General features: G+C 37.0%; 1 protein-coding gene and 1 long non-coding RNA gene across 2 annotated transcripts in view; both read left to right on the forward strand.

Annotated features, from left to right (window-relative positions):
* Positions 1-17,359, forward strand: part of PUM2 (pumilio RNA binding family member 2) — a 68,859-nt gene extending 51,500 nt beyond the window's left edge. Inside the window, 10 exon segments of the mRNA XM_040553754.1 lie at positions 62-298; positions 6,799-7,066; positions 7,622-7,751; positions 9,622-9,750; positions 10,002-10,071; positions 10,074-10,138; positions 11,802-11,927; positions 12,939-13,060; positions 14,318-14,510; positions 15,440-17,359. Coding sequence (XP_040409688.1) covers positions 62-298; positions 6,799-7,066; positions 7,622-7,751; positions 9,622-9,750; positions 10,002-10,071; positions 10,074-10,138; positions 11,802-11,927; positions 12,939-13,060; positions 14,318-14,510; positions 15,440-15,571 — 1,472 coding nt within the window. The 3' untranslated portion in view covers positions 15,572-17,359.
* Positions 305-4,649, forward strand: LOC121068527. Its single transcript, XR_005818932.1, has 2 exons — positions 305-626; positions 1,464-4,649. It is a non-coding gene; the product is annotated as an uncharacterized LOC121068527 (long non-coding RNA).
* Positions 17,360-19,483: the final 2,124 nt, after the last annotated feature.

Raw genomic sequence — 19,483 nt, forward strand, 5'->3', positions numbered from 1 at the left:
TGGGGATTAGGTTTTATTCAGTTGACACTGTGTAATTAGGGTCTTTTTATTTCTTCTTCAGTTGGCAGTTCTGCAAGTAGTAGTGCCACAAGGAGAGATTCTCTATCTACTAGCTCTGACTTGTACAAAAGATCTAGTAGCAGCCTAGCACCCATAGGGCAGCCATTTTACAATAGTCTGGGATTTTCCTCCTCTCCAAGTCCAATAGGCATGCCTCTGCCAAGCCAAACTCCAGGACATTCACTTACGCCACCGCCATCACTTTCATCACATGGATCCTCATCCAGTTTGCATTTAGGTAAAAACAACAAAAACAAAAAACCAAAAAAAAAAAAACCAAAAACCACGTTTTGTTTGTTTGTGTGTATGTATTTCTATGTGTAAAATTATATGTTGCATAAGAGATGTCACGTTACCTTTGCTGTTAAACAGTTTTGTAATGAAGAGGGCCCCTTCCTGAAGGCTGAAGAGCACAGTCAAATGCTCGTTGATTTGACAGTGGAGGGCACTCAAGCTTTTTTGCAGTATCGGGCCAACAGCTGATTTTTCTTCCCTTGCAGATGGCCCAGTAAGATTTACCCATCTCTTTTGTACTATGTGAACTGTCTGCAGTATGCCGAGCAAAGGTGCATTATTTTTGTTTGTGCTCCAGTGTGTTCCCACTTAAGAACATTTTAAGATGAGTTTTGTGTTGAGCAGTGAAGTGATTTCCACTGCTGCCCCTTCCCATGATAAAGTGAGCAAAGCTGTCAATGTAATGTGTATTGAAAGGTGATTCTGAATCAGTGAGCCTGCTACCGTACGGCCCCGATGCTTTGCCAGGAAGACAAGTGCTTACCGCCAGGCTGGTGGAAGAAAAGAAAATGTATTTATTTATTAAAGAAACAGCAAAAGCTTTGTCAGGGGTGGCTCTCTGTTATCAGATGTATTTTTAAGGAATGATGACAGTAATCTCAGAATTTTTTCAGCTAGCTAGATGACATGGGAGCTCAATCTTTAAAATAAATAAACATTAAAATCTAAAGAAACTCCACCACAGCCTACATTATATTTAAGAGAATGCCTCTAACCTGAGGTTGCTTGATAAACTTCCTTTTTTTCACTGCAAATATTTGCAGTCATTTAATTTGAATGCTAAAATTGTACGACAAAACTGGGTACGATTATGAGATTGAGTTGCCTGTTGCTCCAGTGTGCACTCCTGGGCATGTAGTAGGAAACCTAACCCCTGTACTTTGGTTTAGTGCAAATAAAACAAGAAAAAAATAATGAAAAGTGCCCAACAAAATACACTTTGTGAGAAATGTGTGATTTCTGTAACAATGTTAAAAGTAATTTAAATATATTACATTTGCAGTTCAGTATCCCCTTCATGGTTATGTGCTGAATACCCAAAGTAAAACTGGGCAAGGGGATGTTTCAGCACGTTTTATTTTTTTTACTTACCTTTTTTCCTTTTCCAGGTCTACAAAGTGCACCTTTGGGCTGAGACCAAGCATGGAAAGTTTCAGCCCAAATGGAGGCTTTTGAGAAAGTTCTGAACATCTGACAATGGGGTTATCATGGAAATCTTTTTCTTTCTTTCTTTCCAAAGTACTCTCACAATAGTTTTCATATTACTGAAAACTATACTTAAGCCAAATTTTGGAAGGCATTATCTAAAATTCAAAACATTTAAAGTCGTGTTGCTTTACATCTGGTAAATGCTAAATAAAAGGCTTTTAAGTTTTGGAGAAAATAAGCTGCAGTCAGTATAGAGGACTACCTCTATCAGCAAAAAACGTTAATATATACTGATTATAATCTATTTCAGACTGTTTGGCAGTGTGAACTAAGTATAATATTTTGTTAAAATCATGTACTAGATCAGTGTGTAAAAAGCCAGAATGTACAGTTGTACTCTGAAAATTGACACGTTTTTGGCTTCCATGCTTGCAGCCTCTTCGTCTTCCACAAGCAGTGGACTTTGTTGATGGGTAAACTTTTTGCTGCCTTACCAAATCAATCTGAAGTTTTGAATTTGAGGCTCTCTTGCATATTTGCTTACATTAAAAAAATGCAGTGAATTTTTTAGCATTTCCTGCACTCTGCCCTTTGTGTTACGTCATCGTGCAGTTGCATCCACGGCACGCCATTGCAAAAAGTTGGAGACTTTTTCTGCAGTTGTCTGTCCTGTTAAATTTATTCTGCTTGTGTTCATCCAACACTCTTAGAAGATTTGTTTTGTTCTTACATTAAAAAAAATACTAATAAAGGTGAAGCTTTTTCGCCAAATAAGAAATTACACCTGAAATCGAGCAGGGAGTGTATTTTGCGAAGGGTCACCCAGTCACTTTTCAGAGTAGAACAACATTGTAAGTTCATGTCTGCATGCAGTTTCCATTGGTACTCTGATAATGCCTGTCAAATGCAGCTCTCCCTCCACCTTCAAAACTTGTTGTCCTGCCTGCTTGTATCAACAGGTTCAGCTAAGTTTAACTCCTGTTTTAAAATGGGCATCAAACTCGGTTGCTCCTGTTTCAGCCACCAGAATACTAGAGCACAATCCTGGGGAAGGGTGCATGGTTTAATAACCCCTTTGTCAGACACTGCTGCAATTTGTAGCTTAAAAAAAAAAAAAAAAAAAAAAAAAACAACAGTTTCCCTTTTACAAGAAACTTGTGATATTTTGCTGTTTTTATCTCTTCTCACCAACTCTTACCCAACGTCCTAAAATGGGAACGCACTAATTACTTTGGTCTAGTGTCAGTTTTCCTGTATCTGAAGGGATTTATCGGTTGTTTGTAACTGCTTCTTTACTGTAATCAGTTGGAGCAGCAAGGTCATGAATTTGAACTACCCTTTCACTCCCAGGGACAAAAAGTTGCAAACAGAAGTATTCTTCCCGTGTTATAAAAATTCCTTTAGATTGGCAGCGCTTACTTGTTGGGTGGTACATTGCAGCAATTCAAGGGTTGGTTTTAGGGATAGGATTTTCAAAATCTGGGCTTTTGGAGGTACTTATTTTCAGTCTGTGCTTTGCAAACCAAGCTTGTTGGTAGATCAGGTCAGTGTTTTTAGGAACGGGTTGTTCTGGGTAATAGGGCTATGCCAAGGGACCTCCATTCTGGGGAACCTTGCGTTGCCTCTGTCGTGTACCTACTCTGTAGGACTTTGGTAAACCAGGCATAATAAGCACTTGCACTGATTCCTAAAATGCATATGCATGTATATATATAGTCTCACATACACATACATAGTCTATTATTTCCCAGGAGTAGGTGAAATGTTTACTCATTTTAGCTGAGGATGAGATTAAGCTGATTTTTTACAGATATAAAAATATTTTGTAGAAATCAAGTTTAACATGTTTATATAATTTTATATGTTTTACTAGAAAATAACATCTCTGACTGCATTTAAACAGCAGTTTCTGTGCAATAAATCTGTTTTATGTCTCGGTTAGAAATAATTGAACCAAATGCTTTGGTAATAAGTACTAACAGACTAACGCTATCAATAAATCTGCATAGATCTAGGTTTTAATATTTTTTCATACTGCCTTTTACATTAAATATGTTGTCTAAGTTGAGGAGTTAATAATTTAACATGATTCATCTCCTTAAAGCTTAGTAAAGCTCTGTTTTAGATGGCCTATGTGCCTTTTATGCCTCTGTGCCTCTTCTTCCCTATGGACTAGGCACTGGGATTTGGGTTCAATTAAACTGTAAAACAACTTAATAATATTCCTTGCATTGGAGATCTTCCTTTTACAAGATCAGGAGTGATAGCTAAGTGATTAGCTACAAGCTGCGTGCTTTATTCCCCAGTGGTTTGTAATTGTGAGGATGCACGGATTCCTGACAGCAGTCTTCTGAAGTGCCAGCATTTGCAGAAAAGTTTAGACTAGGTGTTTGATCAAGTAGGGTATGGTTTTCTGTGTGTGTTTTGTCCCAAAATAACTAGTGAGAACTAGCCTGTGTTACCTTCTGGTATGGAGTCAGACTCTTTAAAACAGGAATTCTTGAAGAGGATGGGGATGTGGTAGGCTCACCAGGAGGATTTGGGTAACTAGAACTCAGATTTCAGTTTTTTAGTTCTAAGCCGTTCATAGTAAAAGCTTGTGGGAAGGAGAGCAACTGTCTTCAATGTCCACACTAAGGCTTAGATGGCTTTGGACAGAGAATTTAATGAGGCTGTAATATTTAAGAAAGTAGTCCTCTGTATACAAGAGTATAAGTAAGTACCTGTGGCAGTAGGATTTTATTTTTCGGGCTTTCTTATTTTTCAAATCTGAAAAGTTGTCACTGAACTACAACATTACCGCAGAAATAAAAAAAAGTTAAAAGCTGATTTTTGTGAAAAAAGTCCATCAAATCACAGTTTTTATAATAGTTTCCAGGGTTTTACAGCTTAAGCTTTTGAAGTGTGACAGTTTCCTTTAGGAATGATGGATATATTATGTTTTTAGCCATCCTGTATTATGACCCTGCTTACTGTGATCATCTTAGGTAGTTTTGCAGGCTAGACAGGAGTCTCCCAGGTGCAGCATTGTCTTCTTAAGCCTTAAAAAGGGACCGTTCCCAAATTAGACTGAGGAAGGACTTGATTGATAATCTTGAGTGTGAATTGTATGCGTGCAGTTTTACTACACACACAGAACAGTTGTTGAAAAGTAGGAAGTTTCTTAATTTAATTGTTGGATAAATTAGCACATTTATTTCATACTTACATGGAGGCTCAAGTTTAAAAAATATGTTATTATTATTATTAATGTATTGTTATATAAAGATGGATAAACAATTCCTGACTCACATGTGCAATTTGACTGTCCATGCTAATTGGACCCATGCAGTATGTAAACTCATAACTGAAACTATCCTGTTAGTTTCTGGCAGAGAATCGAGCATGTGGTCAGGAAAGCAATAGAAATGTTTAAAACAGCCCAATAAGGCTTCTTTTAAACGGGCTTTGCTGCCCTCTACTGGCACGAAATACTGTTACTGCACAGCACTTACAAGGCAGATAGGTTTCATTCCAGTGTTTTAATAATCTAGATCACAAATTCCATGTTTTCAGGTACATGGTTTCTCTGTTGTTAAGAAGGCCGTTCCTAGGAGAAGAATCACTGTAGAGCATCACTCTGCATCCTGCTTCACCTGCAGAATGTTGGGTTTCTTTTCTATTTGTCTGTTAGTATCATGTTGCTGTCATTTCTCTTCTGGAAATAGTTGTAGTCCATGAAAACTAAAAATGATAGTTGAAGCTGATTTTTTTTCTGGCTAGAGAGAATTAAGAGGCTTTAATTTTAAACAAAGAAAAAACTAGTAATTTTTTAAGGTATTGTGGGACAAATTACTTACTGATTCTTTACTAAGTCTTACCACTGAATTTTGAAAATTTAGAAATACTATGTTTATTTTAGGGCATAATCCTATAGAATTCAATAAATGTGATGCTTGATACATCTTGCAGAGCACTAACATATCAGGTCCTGGTATTTCGATTTGACCTTTCAAAAAACATACTTGACCATTAATATATTACCAGCCCACTGTAACTCTGTTGTTGCCTGGCCTTATAAATGCTTGGAACCAAAAGAAGGCTTGGCTGGGGCACTGTCAGCTGATACACTTTTTTGTTCACTTTGTAATAGAGCACCATTCAAACAGCACATACTGCAATTTGTTTTAAATTCAAATTTAGTTGCTTCTATTAACTTTGACAGGGCTTTCAGTTACTTTCTAGATAATTTGTGGGGAAAATGAAAATATTTTTTCTTTTTCACTTTTTACTCAATGGTTTTAGCTTGGTATTTTTTGCATACTAGAGTTGAGGTATTATGTCCTGCTTGTTTTATAGCAGTATTCCTTTGAGAAAGCATACTGTAGTTGCAAAAGATGCATTGTTTGCATGCTTATTGTGATAATTGCTGCCTGTTGTGGAGGAGAGAGGCCTTGTGGCAGAGTTCAGAGGGACGTGAAGTGATGGACGAGCAGTGTGAGAGGGGAAATTCACAGGGCTGGGAGAGGATAGCTGTAGGTGGGACCACTAGGAAAAGGACCAAAGCTTTAAAGCAGTTCAGCTCATAGAAAGGAAGGAAAGACAAAGTGTAGTGAGTGGTGCATGTTTTCACAGCCAGAGAAGGACTTGATGTTTTTAAAAGGAACTTGTTTAATGTCTTTTGGTTGTTTTAGAGTTAAGCAGAGCATTCTTAGTTACCCGCTTTGAAATTTGACACGTTTAGTGCTTAGAGAGAGGTACCAGATTTAAAGCCTGGGATGCTGAAGTCATCAAATTTCCTGCAGAACAGGTACAGCCTGACAAGAGGCATCACACGTGCCTCCCCAAAAAGGCCTTTTCACGCTGTGAATTGACAGAAAGGTACCTCAGCAGGGACTGAAGGGTAGTTCAGATTTCATGGTCTGTTTTGAAACAATTGGCTAACTTCAAGACTACTAACAAGAGTCTGAATCAGCATTGCTTGTGAAGTGGAAATCTGCCCGCTAAGCCAAGGCCCACCCAGCCCTAAAGTTTCTGTATGTCTGGGTGGTCACTTTACTTGCTTCGTTATTCTCTTCTCACGAGATTTCTTTTCCTGGTGCCCTTCACGTAAAATGAAAACGAGGAGGAGAATGGTTTTATTTCTCGGCAGATAAAGCTATCTAACTCCTCAAACCAAAACGAGGTAAATGTAAATAACAAGACACCACTGTTGTTTCCTTTGGCTCCAAGGGTATCTGTAGTTGTAGTACACTTACTGTTTTGCTGTTGTTTATTTTCCTTACGGCTTTCACTGACAGAGCTGCTTCCTTGTAGGAGGACTGACAAATGGTAGTGGTCGCTATATTTCTGCAGCACCTGGAGCAGAAGCAAAGTATCGCAGTGCGGCAAGTACCTCCAGTCTTTTTAGCTCCACCAGTCAGCTCTTCCCTCCTTCACGCCTTCGTTACAGTAGGTCTGATATTATGCCTTCTGGACGCAGTCGATTGCTGGAAGATTTCAGAAATAATCGCTTCCCTAATCTTCAACTAAGAGACCTTGTTGGACATATTGTTGAATTTTCTCAAGATCAGCATGGTTCTAGGTAATTACTATAGTAAAGTTAATGATGTTTTACTGCTTTGATAATGCCATATTAACATTAAACGTGCGAATGAGCTGGGACTCCTCTTAATGCAAAGCATGCCAGTAATTGGAGCACGTGCTCTTACACTGACCCCTTTCTTTTCCAGGAAATTGCATTATAACAGTAGTATAAATTTAGCTGCTTATAGAAGTTTTCAGGTTAGGAACAGCCTTATAACTAGGCTTGTAAACTGTAGTTTTTAAGTATCAAAAAGGTGTTGATTAAGAAAACAAAATAGCTGGCATCTGGAATGCTAAAACCATTTTTAGCAATACATCATCAGGTACTTAGTTATTGTTCCTATTCTTTTAATCTTTAATACTTTTCAAATGAAAGTTTTAAGGATCATTATAACGAAATGCATCCTTTCATATGCAAAGGCACTACTTTCATTTTAATAAGTTCTATAATGTTGAATGCTCACTTCAGAGTGTTGAGGTGTCTCATTGAAACAGTGTTTGAGAGGTTTTCCTGTTGTTCATGTAAAGCATAATGTACATTTTTTGCACTTAGATTTATACAGCAAAAGCTAGAGCGAGCTACTCCAGCTGAGCGCCAGATGGTATTTAATGAGATCTTGCAAGCAGCATATCAATTGATGACTGATGTGTTTGGAAACTATGTAATACAGAAGTTCTTTGAGGTAAGCCTAACACAAAGTGTATGAACAGAAACTTGAATGAAAAGCTGTAAAGTCTGATTAAATTTAAATTTATTTTTTTTCTTAACATCATAGCAGAATTCTACTGGACTCTCACTACAGAACCCAGGGGTCTAATAGTGCACACGTGTTTTCTGTTCTGTTCCACCCCCTTTTTTCATAACAGGCCTGAGGATTATAGGCATTGCTTTCTTTTGCACTGGTGATGCACGTGATAGTGAGCAGCACTGGCTGCACACTCGAGCTTTTAGCTTAATTTGCGTAGACTTTCAGTTAGTGGTTGGGAACACAAAGATTTGAAGGATACTCGTAGTGGTTACTGCATCTTGGCAAAAAAATGGGTCTGGAAAATGTTCTTGCACCCAGATAAATAGATGTGCGAATTTGGCCAGTGCTCTGAAGGAACTTTTATCAAACACTCTGTTCAGGCAGAAAAAAATTGAGGAAGGGCTGTCGTATGATACATTCAGTACTAGTAAAATTAGTATTTAAAACTGCTTTGCTTTTGTGTTGTTGTTGCCTTACCAAAGAACTACAAGATTCGACCTATGGAGTGGAGAAAAGGCAATGCCTATGTCTTGTGGGGAAAAAAAAAAAAAAAATACACAACGTGGGACAGATCTGAAGCATGGTGTACTTTAAATCAAGGACCATATCAAAATACTTCGTTGGATAGAAAGTGAAGCTGGAAAATGTTCAATAAGAAAAAGTTGCCCAATTAGAAATACGATGTTCACTCTACACAGGAATGTAATTTTTTAATAAGTCCACAAACAAAATAGTGTGCTCATTTTTTTTGTCTTGATATTCTTTCTACAAAATCAGAATATCTTCTGAAAAGTGTGGCTGATGTACGGTATATAAGTTCTTGATCTTGCTCAAGAGAGATAATTATTGACAATTGAGAGTTGTTTCATCTTAATTTTGCGTAAGAGTTCCCAAGAAAAATGCATTAGCCCTTACGTATATTAAGGGACTTTGTTCATCATCTAAGTGGGAGGGACAAGTTGTTGGAGCTTTCTTCAGAGCTTTTGGTGACTACAGGTGTGGGTTTAAGATTTCCCACGGGATTGTGTTATTCTGAAGCCAGTCTGGCCTCTTCTGTGTTAAACAGGAAGCAAAACAGAAGGTTGTAGTGACACTGCGGAGGGAATGATATTGGCAGGAGCTAGCTACTGCTTAAAAAATGTTGGTTGGATTATACTCTTAATACAGCCAGCATATAAAAACATTTTGATTTTGCTCTGCAAAGCTCAGGTATTTTTATATTTCCCAAAGTGCTCATGGTGGGAATCATCCTTCAAGTCACACGAAGTTACCAAGAAGCTGCTACAGGGCAGCTGCTTCTTTTTGTTATTTTTGGTTTCTCTTTCTCCTGTTACAACGTGCTTACCATATATAAGATGTAAGGTATAATGACCAATACAAATTTGAGATGCTGGAGAATGTGTAATTTGAATTAATATGTTTTGGTAATCTGATGTAATTAATTTGGCTGATACCATTTGTCTAAATAGGTGGGTTATTGCATTTAAATCTTAATCTGTATTCCTACAGACAGTCATGTATAAACTACTTAGATTTTTTTTTCTGCTGCCTTTAAAGTCATGCAGTTGAAAGCAGGTGTGTGACTGGAATGTAGAATATTGCAGAATGTTGCACTGAGGGGTGGGGGAAAGCTTTTGTAAATATACCTGTCAGAGGTAAAAAGGGAAAAATCATTCAAGGTCATGTAAATCTTCATTCAAGGTCAAGTAAATCTTTAACACATCATGAAAGTTCTGACTCTGTCATGTAAATTCCAGCATACTTCATGTCTTCATTTGTTAACAGCATATTTATTTTCTTTTAGTTTGGAAGCCTGGATCAAAAGTTAGCCCTAGCAACACGCATACGTGGTCACGTTCTGCCATTAGCCCTACAGATGTATGGTTGCCGTGTTATTCAGAAAGCACTTGAGTCTATCTCACCTGACCAGCAGGTAATTGTAAGTTAGAACAATATTTTTTTTGTATTTCTTTTTAATAGCACCCACCTTTTTACTTGCTTAAATTGTGGATGGTTCCCTTCATTATGAAAAGCCCTAGGGACCAAAAATAGTTTAAATTATAAGGTTATGATATGCAAGTAGATGACCAGTGAATAGGAAAAGTGGACAGTTAGAATGAAAAGGGGACTTTTCCTTTTTTTGAAGAAAAAAAATCACTGAAAAGATAACCTTTTTTTTTCCAGAACGAAATGGTGAAAGAGTTGGATGGTCACGTTCTGAAATGTGTGAAAGATCAGAATGGAAACCATGTTGTCCAAAATGTATTGAGTGTGTTCAGCCGCAGTCGCTCCAGTTCATCATTGATGCATTCAAAGGACAGGTAGTGTTAACAATTCGTTTCCTTTTCTGTAGGGTTGCTTTGATTTGCAGATCTTTCTCCATCATTTGCATATACAAGATAGCATTTGACACTTTACCAGTCAGCTTGTATTAAGTAGGATTAAAGGAGGGGATGATAAAATGGAAAAGCTGTTGAATAGACAGTTTGCACGCTGTAAAAAGATGAATCTGTTGGAGCTGAGGATCTGGAAAACCTGTTTGGATGTGCTATAAATACCGATAGAAGTATTTGGCTTATGGCCAGGCTGTTTGAGTTTTGTGATGTGCAATTTTAAATTTCCTTTATAACTTTTAACATTGCTATTTTTGATGTAATAATAAAGTATCTGATCCGTGGCATATACGTTTCATTAAAATTTCCATTTTTTTCTTCTGTTGCTTATCTTGTATGTCTGTCTCAGTGTTTTCCAATTAATACCTATCATTAAGGAAATACTTTGAAGAAATAGTAATCTGTTCCCTACACATGGGGTAGTGTTAAGTGAAGGGCAGAAGGTATTTGTTTATTTAAGGATTTTTTTGTTATGTTTCCAACAAAATTACATTCATACAAGATTGGTATTGTGCCGCGGGCTAGAGAATACGCTGCAGCTAAATAAGATTTTAATATTCTGTGACAAACATGTACTTTTATAGTCTCAAAGAATTGTAAAACATCGTACTAACTTGGCTGTGTTGCTAAATTTTACTTTAATGGCTGACCATATGTGTTTCTTAGCGAAGTCTACGATAAATTCTCCCGCACTTACAACAGTGCTACCAGAATTATTGTCGTACATAGCAGTAAATGGCGTACCAAGATGCTGAGGGGCATGTCTTCTTGCATCAAAAAATGCACATGGGATAGATGAAGTGCAGTTTCTAAACTATAAGTAGAGCCCCATTGACTAAAATGTGACTGCCTATTTACTGGACATCCATCTACAAAACCAAGTCATTGTATATTTCAAAAAATACACATATTAGCTAATCTCAAATGGCAAATGAAAAATACTGCACTTCAGTCATGTCACCTAACGGTTATGTATCTTTGTCACCTGCTTGTGGATCTCTGTCTAATCAGCCAAGATTCTCTCTGTTCAGTTCTGACCGATACTGACTCTCAAATATTCTGAATTAATCCCCAAAACACAAACCTGAAGAAGCAGACAAAGGAATAAGTAAGATCATGACTGTATGTTTTAAATACTTGTTTACAAATGTTATATATGTGTGAGAGGGAATGTGAAAGTTGTGAAAATCAGCTACAGTATTTGAGCTCCTTTTTATAAAAGACAAAATCTTCAAATCTTAAAATGAAGAACAAAGTTAAACACTATTCACCTTTCAAGCTTTCCTTTTAACTGAGGGTCAGACTTTCAGGGTCTTCTTTGCAGCTAAGCAGGCCAGAAACATCGTAATGAAAACTTGGGTTCTTAGGCAGCTGTATCATTACTGGAGCCCTTGATAAAAAGATATATAATAAATGGCCTCTTGATCTTTTTTCTGGCTTTTACAGGAGATGGAATTCTGATACTAGCAGGCAAAAGTGTTCATATTTATATAGAAGTAGTTGACAAGTTCAGTTCCGTTTTGAACATGGTAATAGTAGCGCATCTGTAAACTTCAGTTGGATTAACTTAAATTTGCAATTCTGTTTTAAGGTATTCGTACTTTCTACTCATCCATATGGTTGTAGAGTAATTCAGCGTATTCTGGAACACTGCACTGCTGAGCAGACTTTACCAATCTTAGAAGAACTGCATCAGCACACAGAACAACTAGTACAGGTTAGTATATTCCTTTTTGTAACGCATTGTAGAGCTTTTTTATATTATCATAATTTATTCCCGTTTCTTAGTGTATGAAATAGCTTAAATGCATTTGTTTATTTTTAGCGTTGTAGACATTGATTTTTGTCTTTCTTTCCTTCCATAGTTTTAATGAAAATGAATTTGGAAGTTGGGAGGCAAAGAAGATATAAAAAGCCTTTTCCTTACACTTTTGGCTGTAGCTTCAAGTATACATTGTACATGCACAGAATTAGGTTTTGGGTTTATTTCTTTCTATATTTATTTATTGCAAAGATTGCCTTTTTGTAGTTTCTCAGTTCATTCTGGTGTCCTTCACGTAACTTCTAATAATATCTAAATACAAATAAATTATCAAAAATACACGTTGTCAAAAATGTACGTTGCACATTCCTACACACAAAATACCCATTGCATATATATACACAATTCGGACATCTTTTCTAAAAGAAGGCCAGGCTAAAGGCCTTATACATGACTTCCCATCTTGGTCTCAGATGAACAAAATTAATGGTTTTGAAATTGAATCAGGTTAAAATACTGGAAGAGACTTGTTCAGTAGGAATTTCCATGTTAAAAGGCATGAATTGCATTTTGCTTTATATTCAGTCTAGTTTACCTCTCAGTTTTTTGTATGTAAAGTCTCTATTAGACTGTATATGTCTTGAGGAATCAAATTTCAGGGAGATATTACGGCTGTTACAGAGTGATGATCTTAATTTTGAAGACTTGTTTCTCTAAGAGAATAAAAGGTACTCTAGCAAAATGCCATTTTTATAGAGTATTTCCATTTTCCATGTAAATTTTGTGGTCCATTAAGTAATTCTTGATGCAGTATTTTTTGCATCCCTTTGTTTCTGTGTTGTTGACACTACTGCAGTTTTCTTATATCCATATAAATAGTAAGTTGAAAGTTTATACAAATAGACAATAGCTACATGGATTGTTTGGTATGAACACAAAAGAAAATTGAAGTCATCTTATTTTCAGGATCAATACGGAAATTATGTTATTCAACATGTACTGGAGCATGGTCGTCCTGAAGACAAGAGTAAAATCGTTTCAGAAATAAGAGGAAAAGTTCTAGCTCTGAGTCAGCACAAATTTGCCAGGTATTGCACAGCTTTCATACAATATTAAAGGTTCACTAACCTTCTAAAGTTGTAGTATTGGATTTATTTATCGTGTTACAAAAAGATTGTTATTTTTCCCTTGTGTAACGTTTTCTGAAATTTCATATTTTTGTAGAGATGAACGGTAGTGGTATCTTACCCTCTGTGAAATACTAGATTTGGGGAAAGAAAAGGGGAAATGCAGCTCTCCAGTAAAACAAATGAGATTTTGTGGGTTTTACGGAGTGTCTTGTGTTCACCCTCTACGAGCTCGGGGAATGGGCTTCCAGACTCCAAGGAGAGGCGTATGAGAATCCCCAGAGCCTGATGAAAAGCTCTCCTAGAAGTTGCTTGATACACTGCTGAGCTAAGACCTCCTGTTTTTTTTCTGTCAGTCCAGTCAAGCAATTTCCAAGCATGAAAAGGCTAGCTGTAAAACGTGGTGCTTCAGCATGACAAGAATTTTATTCACTAGGAAGACTCAAAGTCTTTTTTAGAACCTAAAAATCATCCTTTGGTGCTTTTAACTGGAAAGTAGATTGCACCTTTTTCGAAGGAAAATATACTTCAGAATTCATCCTGGATGGTATAGTGAGACTAACCTTGTCATCAGTCTTAAGTAGAAATGTGCTGTGAGATTTTGAGGGCATGGGTTTTTAAAAATGAGTTGTATGCAAAGCACCAAGTTTGTCTGGATTTTATTTTTCTTTGCCTAAATAGAACTATTCACATTCTTCTCCTTGGAACTTGTTTAATTTCTAAAGCACAAACTCATGACAAGAGTAATTTTTATGCTGGCTTATAATCACTGATGGTATTTTCAGCTTCCGAGACATCTGGAGGTTGGGGACTTCATCTACACGAAGAAATGTTTGAGGGTTTCTCTGATCTAGACATGCTCCTGAAAAGATCCTTTATTCAAAAAGTAGAAAGCCTTCTATCTGGCTTTCTCTCTGTCCTAAAAGGGTCCACAACTAAAAACAGATGTACTGCAGTACATATGCAACCCAATGTCCTGTATATCTACCATAGGCCCAGTGGAGAATTTCTCCTAAAAGTATCAGAAAATGACTTTTGGTGGTAATCCTTTACCTTCCTCAGGTATTACAGAGTAAAGATTTGGAAATCGGGACTTAACATATTTAGAATGGACTCCTCAGTGACATTAAGGCACCTGAACTAGTTCAGATAAATGTAAAATTGCTAATTGGAAGAGTTACCTACTAAGTCACGGAGTGCATTTGTCTTACTTTTCAGCAATGTGGTAGAAAAATGTGTAACTCACGCTTCTCGTGCTGAAAGAGCTTTACTTATCGATGAGGTCTGCTGCCAGAACGATGGTCCTCACAGTGCCTTATACACCATGATGAAGGACCAGTACGCCAACTATGTTGTTCAGAAGATGATTGATATGGCTGAACCTGCTCAGCGGAAGATCATAATGCACAAGGTATATTGGTTTAGAAAATTTTCTCTTTATACTACTACCTTATCTGTTAGAATCCCTTTCCCTCTAGACTTAAAACTAGCTGGTTCTGTAATCTAGAAATTGGTGTATAAATGTTAACATTCAAGGGAACATAATGTATTCAGGTCTCTGAGCACTGTTCTGTAAGCTGAAAATGTAAATCCGTAGAAAAGTCCTAAAAGTTGGATTTTAAATCCTCTTTTGGTGTCAGCTTTTCTGTGAAAATACTTCTTTTACGTTGAAATTATTTGTCATGTTTATTAACATAATAGAAGAAAGACAAGTTTGTCTTATTTATATTAGCATTACCTGTTATTATATAAAAACCTTCCGCAGTTTCCTCCGAAAAGATTCCCATACTTCCAACAGGTAGTCACATTTTCTAGTTGAGAATACCCAGAGAGAAACAAAAATGCCATTGCCCCAGTTGCCCTGGGCTATTTGCTCCCATGAGAAAACTTTTTTGGGGTGTTCTGCGTTGCACTACTGTGCCCCCAGCTGTTCAAGTGCTGGGTCAGATTCAGGGAATGTAGTAGGGGTCGGACAGCTCGGCCTCATCTGCCACTGTGGGTTAGGTCACCCGTGAAAATACCCCTCTTAGCTTTGCCTGGTGTGTTTACATCGTGTAGTACCGAGAGGTTTTTTTGTTTTTTGTTGATGTTTAAGAAATCGGTAGTCTAAAGTCTGGTTTCAATCATCTAAAAGCAAAAGTGGAGAGTCATCAGTTGAATTATTTATCGTGTGACAGGTACATCAGTTGCTTTGTGATTCAGCCACCAATTCTACATCTTTCCAGAAACTTCCAAAACTATGAAACGACAGGTTTCTGTTATTTCTTACAGAATTGTTCACAGGTGTACTAACTCTGCTTACAGTTTTTGAGGAAAAAAATGACGGGTTTCTTCTTACAGATTCGACCCCACATCACAACTCTGCGTAAATACACCTATGGCAAACACATTCTGGCCAAGTTGGAAAAGTATTACCTGAAGAACAGCGCTGATCTGGGGCCAATTGGTGGACCACCAAATGGGATGCTGTAAAAGACAAAAAGAAAAAAAAAAAAAAAGGAAATGGAAAAAAATTTTATTGTGAATGATCAAAACATACAACTTAACTATAAATGTTCTGATTTTTTTAAATCTATTTATTGACTTTGTTCATCCATTTGTAAAATTTTTATTCTTTTGTATATTTTTGGGGAGTGAATTATAAAAAATATAAAAAAAAAAAATCTCCAGCCCTGATCCGGAGACCTATCAGATTGGACGGCTGGCAAAGCACAGAATGCCTGTATATGATGTAATTGTATCAAAATAGCTGTCACATATTTTGTAAATTTTTACCTTGTAAAGTCACTGAAATAGTTTTTAAAGGGAAAAAGTACAGTATTCTTTTAATACACTGGCTTGCAATCTGGTAGGTCTACCCAACATCATAGCACAACAGGTTTATAGAGTTGTATATAGAATTGATCCTTATTTTTCCCTTTCGTGTGAAGTCTTTTATACCAGATTAAAATTGATCAGCTGCATAAACATTATTTAACACGTCAAAAAGTTAAGTTGTGTTTTGGTGGTTCACAACATACTATTCAAAAAATAAACTGGGCACAGCAAATTAAAATAGGGAGTAATGAAACAATGGAAACTTCAAAAGACAGTTTTCACCACTTTGTGGACACGCTTTTTTTTTCTTTTTTTTTAATTAGTGCCCTAAGGTTTTCTCTAGCGATGTATTAAAACTAAAAGTGCTGTATATACTTATATATTTAATTGTTGTACAAGGTAGAGGAATAAAATGATGGTGGTACTTCCATTCAGTAAAGTACACTGTTGGAAAAAGGAGTGAACCCTGTATTAACTTTACAGTCAGTTTTACAATGCAGGAAGAGTAGAGATTTGTATTTTTTTATTTTGCATATAGAATTGTAAGGATTTGAAAGTGTTGAGCATTTATTTTGCTTTCTCACTGTAGATGCAAAAAATAGGTATTGATGAAGAGAAAAGGGGCCACTGAAAAGTAAACTTGATAGCTCAACATTTAAGCATGATTGATTAAATATCCAGATAGCTTTTTTGCTTCCTATAAATATATGCATTGTATACGTGTAGTTAATAGGTGTAAGTTTACAGTTTGAAAACAAATCTCTTGTTTCGATGTTTATTACAAGCCTTGCTAATTTAGTAGTGATGCTTACCTTGGTTGTACAGATGTACATTTGTAAACCTTCATGCTGTAAATGTAATTTGTTTTACCCTTTTTGGGACAAAAATTTGCATTTTAGTGTATATTCATATCCCCCTTCCCTTTTCTCCCCCTGGCATATAGTGTTGTATAATGTAAATTTATTTCAGCAAATCAAGAGTGATTTTTTTAAATTCTATCTTTATATGGTTTCAGAAATATGAACCGGCTTTCTTTTTATCTATTGTGAGAAACATTATGTTTTGTTTATAACATAGCTGTTGATTCTGTTAATATGGACACTTTGGGAAATCAATCTGTTCAAATTTTAAGTTGGGATAATAAGCATAGCAAGAAAGAAGTGGACTGAAATACTTGGTTATCACAGAAACCAATGCTTCTTCCATCTTAATAAATGTGGCATGATTTTTTTGTACAGAAGAGTACTGTATTTTTGAATAGCCTTCTCCCAGCGTAAAGCAAATATGTATGATACTGTCAATTTTTTTCTCTGGACATATGACATTGTAACAGTAACATAAAGATGATGTACATTTACAAGCGGCCTTATGTACATTTCCCAATGATCTTTTTAAGGCAGAGTTGTGACCATATGTGTATAATTAAAATCCTTTTTAATCCTTTGCCTATGGAAATATTTTGGAAAAAAAAAAGCTTACTTTGTATATTCAGTTTCTGAAAGATAAAGAAAGTGCTTTGTATGTTGTCGAAGTAAGTATTTTGTGTAAAACATTCGTTTGGATGGCATAACCCGAAGTTTTGATCACCAAGATAGGTTGAAAGCAGTGTCGAGCATCGATCAAATAAAAGGCTGTAATGGTAGGGCTCTGATCATGAGGAAAGAAAATAGTAGTGGTATTAACTTGTGTAAGGAATTCTGTTGTATTACTGTTTATATCAGGTTGACGTAAGTCTTATTAAAGCATACATCTGAGTTGCTACTTTTTTTTTTTTTTTATATGGTAGTGTTAAATCATTAATAGGCAAATGTGAAAGTTTCTTCTGGCCTACCTTTAGTTTCTGAATCTGTCATTTAATGCCTGCATTAAGTGATGTGGTTGGCCTAATTATTTTTAGTAATCGCATTTCTGATTGCCAAATAGTTTTTGAATGGCAGTTCACAAAATTCCCTTCAAGAGGCACGAGCCTTGTCATTGGAGCCAGGGCTTTCCTGTAGTCACACAAAGGATGGCATTTGAGCATCTTTCTTGAACGTGTTAATTCTCCTGAGTATTTTTTTCTTGTGCATGAATGTTATATGTTATAAGCTGAAGAGCTGACATTCTCTCCAACATGAGGCATTAAATTAGGCTTTTGGGAATGTCCAGGCAGAAATTGCTAGTGTCCAAGTAGCACTCATGCCATGGTTGAATTTAAACAGTCCTATAAGCATCATCCCTAGTGTTTTCAGTACCTTGAACATCTTCCACTTGCTATCCTAAAACCTTTTTTTTTGCACAAATTGTATGCAGGAACATGATCACTGGTTTTCCTTCCAACTACTTTAGGCTTTGGGTAGAACCACTAGACTTTTTGCTATAATATCGCTTTTTGATATACATTGTTTATGGACCAGTTTGATTAGGTTTGACTCCAGGTGGCTTATATCGAATAATGTAATGCTCACGTGTATATATTGTAAAAAATCAAAATGAAAATGTGTGAATAATACTGTGTGAAATACATCTGGTCTTGTGTTTTTCGTGCAGGAAACCAGCATTCCGTTTTGTTCTCAGTTAACGTTTCGTTTGCTATCTGTGGAGCTCAGCTTTGAAAAGGTACTCAATTCAACTTAGTGATCTGAGGAAAATCAGTCAATTATTTGAGAACCCTGTATTAGGTCATTCAGATTCCAGTTCTGAGCAGCTAAACTTCATGTTTTCCTAAAGAAAAATGTTTACCAGTGGGGAATTAAGGCTACAGCCTCGCAGCAGTTTCTTTGCCCTGCTGAAACCACGATGGGTCCCCGAGCACTGGAGAGGGCTGGGAGTGGTGGCTGCTCTTGTCATCGCTGCACCCAGTCTTTTCTGTTACTCCAGGATTTTCTTTCAAAGGGCCATTTTTGGCTTAAGGTGGGGAGTGAAGTGGTCTAACTGCAGGGGAGTGGGTGCACTTTTTGCTATTGCAAAAAACCCTCCTAAGCGACCCGTTATGGACACAGAAGCCATAATGCCATTACTTCCATCGCTGACAGCTGATCCACTCATACTCTTTCACTGGGGTCCAGGGAACCTTGAAGCTTCTGCGGCCATAATGTGTAGGTGTCTTAGAGTGCTGATGGCACTGAGACACCGCTGTACTCGCTCCTCGCTGTGCCCTGGGGATCAGGCATTTTTCCTCCTGGCCTGCTGTGCAGCAGCCTGGTGATTAGGTTGATTTGTCGACCAGTTTCACGCCATGAGGATGTTTGATGTTCAGCATGCTAGTACCTAGGAAAAAGAGTAAAGAGTGAGGTGGCAGCTCCCACTGTATGTCATTCAGGGAAATACAGATGAGAGAAAAATCGCAAAAGAGTTTTAAGATCTCATGGCTGGTGCTGAATATTGCAGACTACATCGAAGTCATGCAGCTGGGGAGAAAACCCAATGCCAACTCCACAGATAAACAATTTTCTACTCGATGGTTGTCATCAGGTCACCCCAGAGCCCTAATGCTGAATTTTATGTGGAGAACAGTGGCTGGTCATCGTCCATCTGGGTGGTTGGCACCTTGTTTTGGAGCTTGGCTCAGTGGTGGTGTAGTTCTGT

The sequence above is a fragment of the Cygnus olor genome, chromosome 3 (genome assembly GCF_009769625.2).
Source record: "Cygnus olor isolate bCygOlo1 chromosome 3, bCygOlo1.pri.v2, whole genome shotgun sequence".
NCBI lineage: Eukaryota > Metazoa > Chordata > Aves > Anseriformes > Anatidae > Cygnus > Cygnus olor.